General features: G+C 42.4%; 1 protein-coding gene across 2 annotated transcripts in view; it reads right to left on the bottom strand.

Moving 5' to 3' along the window:
• ILKAP (ILK associated serine/threonine phosphatase) overlaps nucleotides 1–10335 on the bottom strand; it is a 23813-nt gene that overhangs the window by 4022 nt on the left and 9456 nt on the right. For both annotated transcript variants that reach the window (XM_023518234.1, XM_023518235.1), the window contains exons 5-8: nucleotides 9416–9522; nucleotides 8900–8993; nucleotides 7989–8076; nucleotides 6482–6603 (exon numbers count right to left, since the gene is read on the bottom strand). In XM_023518234.1, coding sequence (XP_023374002.1) covers nucleotides 6482–6603; nucleotides 7989–8076; nucleotides 8900–8993; nucleotides 9416–9522 — 411 coding nt within the window. The remainder of the gene's footprint in view (nucleotides 1–6481; nucleotides 6604–7988; nucleotides 8077–8899; nucleotides 8994–9415; nucleotides 9523–10335) is intronic.

Genomic DNA, 10335 nt, shown 5'->3' on the forward strand with positions numbered 1-10335 from the left:
GAGTTGGAGGTTGGTGTGAGCTGTGATGCCATGGCACTCTACCCAGGGGGATAGCTTGAGGCTCTATTCTAAAAAAAAAAAAAAAAGAACACCAGTTCAGGCTCAGCGACTGTTGCTCAGTGGCTACGGCACCAGCCACATACACCAGACCTGTCAGGTTCAAATCCAGCCTGCACCTGCCAAACAACAATGACAACTACAACCAAAAAATAGCTGGGCATCATGGTGGGAGCCTGTAGTTCCAGCCACTTGGGAGGCTGAGGCAAGAGAACCACCTAAGCCTAAGAGTTTGAGGTTGCTGAGCCGTGACACCTCGGCACTCCACCCAGGGTGACAGCTTAAGACTCTGTCTCAAAAAAATAAAAGAAAAGAAAAAAGAAAAAAGAACACCAGTTCAGGAAGCAGCTCAAGGTTTAGGTACCAGGAGAAGTTCACAAAATGCCACTTCTGTGACCAAGTAAGTGGGTACCTGGTGTGCCCCGCCCCCACCCCAGCAAATCCTAGACATAAACCCATCAGGTTTCAACAAAATTAAGAGCACAATGACAACCTCCACAGTAAGCAGGTCTCAGGAGACTGAGTTACTACCAGCACCTCTGGTATAGCACAGCTTGGTACAGAAAACATGGAATAACTCCTAAGTCTGATTAAGAAAAAAGTGAGCAGCACAAAAGCTGCACCTCTCATTCTTATTTACTGAGCAAATTTCCAAACAACAGGAGAATCTTACACTTACTCAAATATTGACGGAACTGGTGGAAAGAAAAATGGACAGAATCATGGATCTAGGAAAAGCCACTTTTATTTCAGAAAATATTTTGGTAAAATTATGGCAAGCCAGCCTGACACTCTGCCTCTACCCAATGTGCTGTCTAATTCAGGATGTGTGTGTGCAAATACTAGTGAACCTGAGAGAGACCAGAGTCCCAACTTTGAGCCTATGCATTGCCTGAGGATAAGACCACACCACTTACCCTTGGTGAGGTGCTGGTAAAGTTTCTAAGGGTCACTCCTGATGAGGACCATTCAGCCCCAAAAGCCCCACAGGTTTCACACTGCTTGGTCTGCTTCACTTGTACTAGAACTCTTTCTAGTACATAGAGTATCTGCACCACTCTGGACAGCAGGAAGCAGTTTCATAGCAGACTCTCCAACAGACTGCTACAAAGTTTACTCTCCTTCCCCTATCCTCCTCAAAGTTTTTTCCAGCATAGCCTCAAAGTTTTTTTCCAGCATAATTACAATACTTCAGATGGAGCAGTTAAGTCTCAAGCTACCAAGACAATGTGCCTGTCCCCTGGTGCCAGCCCTTATTAGGATTGGCCTTTGTGCTGAAGCACTTCTAACTTTTGCTTTATGCTGCTTTATTTCTCTTCTCTGATTCCATGTGCCAACCAGAAAACTCTTTGCCTATTAATGGGGAAGTCGTTCAACAGAGTCCTCAGACCTTAGCTATGTTTGCTGCTGTTTTCTGTTCCAGTCCTTTTTCATCATCAGACACTTAGACTTCCTACTACAAAGAACACTATGAAAATTTTGAGACATACAAAAATTAAGAAATGTAAAATCACTCTGATACATTTTCTCAAAATAATCACCTCAATATTCTATGCACTTTTTTGGGGGTGGGGGGTAGAGAGTCTCACTATGTTGCCCTGGGTAGAGTGCTGTAGCGTATTAGCTCACAGCAACCTCAAGCTCTTGGGCTTAAGTGATTCTCTTTCCTCAGTCTCCCAAGTAGCTGGGACTACAGGCTCCTGCCACAACACCCAGCTGTTTTTTGGTTGTAGTTGTCATTGTTGTTTGGCAGGCCCGGGCTAGATTTGAACCCACCCGCTCTGGTGTATGTGGCTAGCACCCTAGCTACTGAGCTACAGGCACCAAGCCTCTAAGCACTTTTGCTTTCTTCTGAACTACTTCTGTGAACACTCTTTCCACTCATTTTTTTCAAGTACTATAAGCTTGCTTTCATTGGTATGAACAGCTTCTTCAGGGCTGGAGAACCTTCTTTTGCATATGCAATTTTTTACAGTAGGGAATAGGAAATAATCACATGGCGCCAGGTCAGGACCACAGGTTGGATGAGTCCTAAGTTTAACCTCTGTGGATTCCAGGAACTGAATGGTGATGTTGGCTGTGTGGACAGACGTGTTGTCATGGTGCAAGATGGTCTCCTGCAGTCCTGTCCTCGACACTTCCTGAAAACTTCTGGTCATCATACTACTGTATACCACTGAGCAGCAATAGTCCTTTGTTTCTCCAGCAGAGTAACTGTGACATAACTGCTTTTGGAGAATAAAGTTACCACCATTTTTCTTTCTGACATTGCAGGGCCACTTCACTTTGGTTGGTGGATTTTCATAGAGAAAAGTCCTTGCTGTTGACTGATATTTATTCTCTGATCAAACTGGTAAACTCAAGTGTCATCATCGCTAATGACATCAGAAATGCATCCAGACTTGCCTCTGTTAAATCTGAGCAGCACTTCTGCCCACCATTCAACACAGATGCACTTTTGCTTGTGAGACACCCACTGGGATGAAACTTTTCTGAATCTAAGATAATCGTGCAGTACATTAGTCACTGCTGGTGACCTAATCTGTAGTGCTGCTTCAATTTCCTTAAGTGTCAACTCCATTGTTTTCCTGAACCATTTTTCCACAGCAACACTATTTACCTCAGTCACCGTGGTTGCCAGATGCTCACACCTCTCGTCTTTCAGTGAGGTTCAACCTCTTCTAAATTTTTGAAACCACCAAAAAACTGCCATGTGGGAAGGAATAAGGTTCCCGCAAGCCTGTTGCAAAGACTTGTTTAACCCACATTTAAAATAGAAAATCACCATGTAACAGTGCTCTCTTCCCAGCACCACAGCTGACACCAACTGAGCACTGCACAGGGAAACAAATGACACCTCCCAGCAACAATGATAAACTGGGCAGGTTGAAATTTGCCTGGGTGCATCAGAAAGGTCACGGCTGTGGATTGTCATTTCTTGGAAGTGAAATAATATACTGTAACACAGTTTGTCTCAAAACTTTTGTAGTGACCTTTGTATTTATGGGTTTAAGGTTAATCGTTGCTATGAGATGCTGGGGACTGCTTGGACTTGTGCTCCTTTACCATGTCGAAGCAGGGATAAAGATACTGTCCACAAGCAATGCCTGCAAACCTGGGAAATCAAAGTCTGTCAGACGCCCAAATCCAGTGGAGTAACACGCTGGGTGCTACCAAGCAACTGAAGGTACAATTCCAGGACGCCTCCTTTTAGTTCTGACAGACTTGCACTTGACCGAGCTTTAAGAACGTATTTAAATCTGAGTGCTATCTGTACACATCCCCTCATCTGTTCAGTTGCCTTCTTATAAAATAAAAATAAAACTGTCTTTACCTACTCAAGAGAAATTCACTGCGGCCTTTAGTCTAAGAAAGAAAAAATAAGAATACACACACAAATTTGGCTATTTTTGTAAAAAAAAAAAATTCAAGAAAGAGGGCAAAGGGGCAGAGATAAAAATATGACCTCTCTAAACATGTCTTTTTTGCTTAATTAGATTTTGAGCCATGTATGGGGGGGTTCCATTTTTTAACTATGGTAAAATATACATAAAATTTACAATCTTAACCATTTTTAAGTGTATGGTCAGTGATATTAAAATGCATTCACTGTTGTGCTACTATCATCTAGCTCCAGATTTGGCTGCTTAATCACAAATATCCTCATTATTCTGTCCAATTTGTTGCAGCAGACATGTGCTGTAGTTGACTGACCAGGTTTCATGAAGCTGTAGTGGGTAATACCAGTGCTGGACCACCAAACTATTACTTTTCTGGATAAATACTCGGGTTTGGACTATGTTTCCACATTTCATCTTTATCCAACCAGGGTGCCAAACATTTGTGATTGTCCAAAGGAATCCATTTTCATTACATGTAACAACACAGCATACAAACGGTTCTCCTTCATGTTGTGACAGCAAAAAAAGGCAAGCTTTAACACGATTTCTCTTCTGATGCTCATTCAATTCATGCAGAACCCATCTATCCAGCTTCTTTACCTCACCGATTTGTTTCAAATGGCCCAATATTGTTGGAACAGTAACATCAAACCTTGTGGTTAATTCACATGTAGGTTGAGGTAGATTCACTTCCACTATAGCTTTCAACTCATCATTATCCATCTTGGTCATGGGTCACCTATGTGGCTCATTTTCAAGGTTAAAGTTACCAGAAAGGAACTTCTCAAACCACTGACATACTATGTGTTAATTAGCCACATCCTTCCCAAACAACTTTGTTGGTACTTTGAGCTGTCTATACTGCATTGGTCCCACGTTGGAACTCATATTTGAAAATAACACAAAATTTTGACTTATCCATGGTGTTACAAAAATTGCTCTTAAAAAAAAAAGTGAAAAAAAATCACAAGCCAAAACATGTATTTGAAAGAATGAAGATGTAGCTTCACATTAAAAATTAAACAATATGTGCCAAAGTGAAATGTCAGAGATATCAACTGTCAAACTCAGTACTTAAAGAAACCAGACATTTCATACTTAACAACTTAATAGGAAGCCATCTGGCTGTTATCCCCCCGAGGGACTTGGTACACTAGTGGTGACACTACGTGCTTACTGAAGTGAGGACTACCAAGTATATAGCAACCCCATGGAATATTTTAGCTGCAAACACTTAATCTGAATTTAAAGAAGGCTTTACACCTAACTCCCATATTATAAGATATATAAGGAAACAATGCCATGAAGAAACAGACAAATTTGGAATGTTGGTAACTTGACATTAATATAACTCCAAGCCTAGCAAGAAAGGTAAACATGAATGTTACTGGCTAGACCCTGGTTTGAAACAAAGACATTTTAGGGACAACTGGGGAAATATGAATACAGACAGGATGTTAACCTAACATAAACTAAGGCGTACTAGGTAGGACTGTCTGATGAAACGATTGTGGACTATGTTGAGAACATCCTTATATCCAGAAGATGCACACCTACGTGTTTAGGATGTTATGTCATGTCTGCAACTAACTTTCAAATAGTTCAGCCTCACACTCACACTCAGCAAACAGAACAAAATATTCACTGCAGAATCCAAATGGTAGATATGGTAATGTTTACTTTACTATTTTAAATTTCTCTCTGCATACTTGAAAACTTTAATAGTAAAAGCTGGGTGGGGGGCCAGTCCTGACCTCAGACAGGAGAGCAGATCACAACAGTGCTCTGCTGCTCAGGGACAGCAGCCATGTCTGTCTTCCAGCCTCCGTTCTCTGACATGAAGGGCTCACCCAAGTCCACACCATCAAGTGGTATCTCTAAGGCATCTAACCACTGTTCTGAAGTAAATGACAACTGGGAAATAGGAAGGAACAGCAACACAAATGGCCTTACTTTCAGCCACAGGACTGTTAATATATTCTATGAAGGACTATAAGAAAGGGCAGAAGAGGTGAGGCTGACACATTAGGGTCACATGCTCAGGCGTTACCTTCCACAGAGGTCACTAGGACAGTAGTCGTGATGGCAAAAACTGAGGTCTGAAACCAGGCCTACAATCCCATCACTGTTTATGTAAATTGCACCTACCACAAACTAAATCATCTCTCACTAATCCAGGTACTTCTAAACAAACTCTAAGGGCTCTGACTCCTCTCCAGAGATCTCTTGCAGCACTGGTTAGACTTAGCCTGCATCAAGAACAGACTTTTCCAAATGTTTTAAACAACAACAGAGAAACTACGCTGAGCAGAGTAACTGTAGTCTTACACTGACATATTACTTCTCTCATCTCCCAACAGAAAATAAAATTTTAATGGCCAAACTGTACAATGAACCAGAAAATACTACTAATCAAATTCATAATGCAATGTCCTTTTACTTTAGGATATTTTCCTGTAATAAAAACATAAGCCCTCCTTTAGTTGCTGCGGAGAGATAGTAGATTATAAACCACAGCAGATGCATGGTTTTCAAAGATTTAGAGAGAGAGGTGAAATGGAATTGAAGTCAAGAGCCGGGTAAGACGTGCTTCTCTGTGCCAGAAAAGTTGTTCAGGAAGTCCAGGGAGAACACATACTACAAATGTCTCCTGCTTAACTACTTTAGGTTTTCTCCCTGGAGTGGTCATCTAATACCTCAAACTTACTAGTGGGACAAATGACAGCAGTTAAGAAACTTCCCAGGCACACAGAAAACATTACAAATTGCAAATGTGAATTTGAGACAGATTTTGTCCCTTTTCAAATTTAGGTAGGCATGTTAATCTTGTGGACATACTTTGCCTGCCTAAACATATATGAAGTCCTACAACAGTCACCCACCTACGTCACCTGTGTTGACCTGAACCAGTCTCATCACCCTGAAGACTACATTAACAGAGAAGTTCAACTCTTGACAGTCTCGAGGCCACTTCTATAGCCAACAGCCCTCCTTCTCTAGAACTTACTAGGAGCCTTGGTTACCTGACATTTCCTCCAGCCTTCTGTATTCTCATTCGTTCTTCATACTGGGTTGGATTATGCTCTTTGCTGAGGCTCAAGGCTGCGTGTTTCTGACTCTCCTCATTGTAACGACACAGGATTGCCTAGGAAGATGGAGATCACAATAGGCAGGAACAGTGAGCCCAGGGCCTGAATTCACCAGTTGTAGGGAAAGGTTAACAATGGAGCTTCCCATCAGCCTCTTGTTATAAAGACAAGTTCAGAAAATTAAGCATCAAAGAATCATCAAAGACACAACAGTCAGGGAACGACACCCCTGGTTTTGATCTCAACTGCTGCAAACTCTGCTAGATAGCCAAAGCCAATTGCTCACTTTGGCTATTGTCACATTTGTGACAAGAAAGGGAGGCACTCAACAAGCATCAAAGTCCCTTTTGACCTGAAGCCTCCAAGGTCAAAGATGTGAGTCCCCATGAGTCTACAAAGAGGCCAAGAGGAGGGCAGCATTCAGCACGCTGGCCAAATCCTGGGCAGGCACCCTCACTGCTGCCTCTACATGTTCTCACTTGCACCAGGTTTACTGAGTCTGTTTCAAAGAGGAGGACACCAAGTCCTGAAGGACAAGTAACACACCTGAAGTCATACAGCAGAGTCAGGATTCAAATGTGGGCCTGACTCCTAAAGCCTTTTTCTTTTGACAATTCTCCTCCTGTTAATTTTGTAGTCACCTGGTCTAAACACGTATGTGCTAGAGCCACTCTACTAAAGGATCACTGGATACAAACTCCACCAGGCAGGGGTTGTCATCTGTTATGCTCACTCCTGTACTCCTAAAGCTTGGCGTTTGTTTGATGAGCACCGCCCCAAATTACCAAAGGTGAAGGGTGTGAAGATGTTGCTTAAGCGTGTGCAGGATCACTTTGTCTCCATGCTGAAGCAGCATGGAGAAAAAATGGCAATGGACTTGAACAAGTGCTCCTTATGCAGAGCAGGGAGGCACAGAAGCCAGCCTTCCAGAGCACCCCCTGCTCCTTTCTGTCATTAGCCACAACTATCACTGGGGCAAACACCTTGCTTTCTCAGGAATGAATGGCACCTCACCTAGTACTTCTCTCTGTTACAGCTTTTGTAACAGTTATTCTGAAATTACAATGATTTTGAGGAGCAGGGTTAATATTTTTCATTCATTACTGTCTGAGGTCAAAATAATGACATAAAATAGTCCTCAAGCTACTTGCGCACACCATAGCATCACACACATACAAAAGAAACCGTGAGAGGAAAATAGAAACAAAAGAGAAAGGAGAGGAGTTTTAAAGAAGTCTGTACAGGGCATAAGTCTTCCCAGAGAACAGTTTCAATAGCTGGTGTTCCCCTAAGCATAAATTAAACTCTGAAGCAGGACAACCCACAAGAAGAAAGACTTTAACCCAGCCATCATTTTAATCTTATTCAACTAGTACTTATTCAGGTTTCCCCCCACATGAAACATATTGTCATCTAAGTGGTTGGCTCCAGAGCCACGTACCCGACTATCTCCAAGGTTGGCAATATAAAGAATGTTGTCTACAGCCAAAACACATGTGGCAGTGGACCCATCTTTCCAGGCAGGCTTCCTGGAGGGAAACACATCAGAAATACAGTCATTGCTAATAGCCTAGCACTTTAACATTAATTTCCAGGGCTGAATGCTAAGTCTTATACTTTAAAATACACTATTTCAGGCGAGGTGGAGTGGCTCATGCCTGAAATCCTAGCACTCTGGGAGGCTGAGGCTGGAGGATGGCTTGAACTCAGGCTAAAATTTGATTCTAGCCTAAGTAAAGTGAGAGTCCGTCTCTATTAAAAATAGAAAAATTAGGCTCGGTGCTTGTAGGTCAACAGCTAGGGCGCAAGCCACATACACCAATGCAGTTTTGAACCCAGCCCAGCCTGCCAAACAATGACAACTACAACCAAAAATTAGTTGGGTGTTGTGGCAGGTGCCTGTAGTCCCAGTTATTTGGGAGGCTGAGGCAAGAAAATCGTTTAAGCCCAAGAGTTTTGAGGTTGCTGTGAGCTGTGACGTTATAGCACTCTATCGAGGGCGATATAAAAGAAAAATTAGCTGGGCGTTGTGGCTCATGCCTCTGGTCCCAGCTACTCAGGAGGCTAAGGTTAGTGGATTGTTTGAGCCCAAGAATTTGGGTTTACTATATGCTAGGCTGAGGGCATAGCACTCTAGCCAGGGAAATGGAGCAAGACTCTGTCTCCAAAAAAAGACCTATTTCCCTGATACTTGCTTTTTTTCTGTTTTAGGTTTTGCTAATGGTTAAAAGCATTTCCTCAGTGCTAGGCACTTTTCATACAGTAGGTATTAGTATTAACCCATATCAGAAGACCTGAAAAGTGTTTAGGAGAAACACCATAACTCCAACTTCTTCAAGGAGTTATACTTACTGGCTCGAAGCTTGTTTAAGGAACTCTTCATCAGTATGCTTAAAAGTGTCCAAAAGGCATCTCTTCACAGTTTTTTCTACACTGATTACATCTCCTATCACAGAAGGGCCAAAAGAAAGCATCTCTCAATGAGGAAAGAGTATCCTCTCCCAACATCATTTTTGTTTTTGTACTTTTTGCATATCAATTGATTCTGAAGTGTGAGTAAGAATAATCCCTACATCCTTATCTACAAGTATCATCTGAATTTGGTTTTACTAGTTTCCCAAATGTAAAAGCAAGACACCCGCTATACCCAAAGACAATTAACACAAGATGCCCATTGCTTAGACATGAGCAGTAGGACACTAAGCCATGCCCACACGGCTGCTACACCTTGAAGCCTGAGTCCACCCCTCTCAGCCCCATTCTTTTAAGAGTCACCAGTGAGTCTCTGTTAAAGCCAAAATGACATATCTGATTCACACGGCCATGCAAACAACAAAAACCAAAATGAATATTAGTTCTCACTCTCACCTTTGGGAAATTTCCTGATTAAGTTCTGATGCAAATTCTGTGCAGCAAATTTTGAGGCTCGAATTCCTCCATGTCCATCAAAAACAGCAAAATATGAAACCCGAGTACTAGAAGAATGAATTGAGAGCCAGTGAGATTCTCACAGCAAAGATCACACTTCTCCATTAAAGCTTTTAAATCTCATCTCAAAGAGTGAACATAAGACAGAAGGGGATGGGCAGTGGCGCATGGCTGTACTCCCAGTACTCTGGAAGGCTGAGGTGGGAAGATCACTTGAGCACAGAAGTTCAAAACCATCCAGGGCAACATAGCAAGACCCCGTCTCTACGAAAAGATTTAAAATGAGCCAGGAGGCTCGAGCCTGCAGCCCAATGGTTAGGGCACCTGCCACATACACCGGGGCAGGTGGACTGGAACCCGGCCTGGGGCCTGCTAAACAACGACGACAACAACAACAACAACAACAACAAAATGGCCAGGTGTTGTGGCAGGCACCTGTAGTCCCAGCTACTTGAGAGGCTGAGGCAAGAGAATTGCTTAAGCCCGAGAGTTTGAGGTTGCTGTACGCTGTGATGCCATTGCACTCTACCAAGGGTGACAAAGTAAGACTCTGTCCAAAAATCAATCAATCAATAAATAAAAAATAATGAGAGCCAGAAGTAGAGGGCTCAAGCTTGTATTCCTAGCTACTCATGAGACCAAGGAGGGAAGATCACTTGAGCCCAAGAGTTCAAGTTTACAGTGAACTGTAATCTCACTACTGCACTCTCATCTGGGCAACAGAATGAGACTTTGTCTCCACAGGGAAAAAAAAACACAACAAAGTCACACTGTCCAGTCCACCCTTACAAACGAAAAAAAAGAATGACATTAACTGAGACAAACATTTAAGTAGCTTTCACAACTTTTTTTTTTTTTTT

This window comes from Otolemur garnettii, unplaced genomic scaffold, assembly GCF_000181295.1.
Source record: "Otolemur garnettii isolate 467f Iridium unplaced genomic scaffold, OtoGar3 scaffold00133, whole genome shotgun sequence".
Lineage (NCBI taxonomy): Eukaryota > Metazoa > Chordata > Mammalia > Primates > Galagidae > Otolemur > Otolemur garnettii.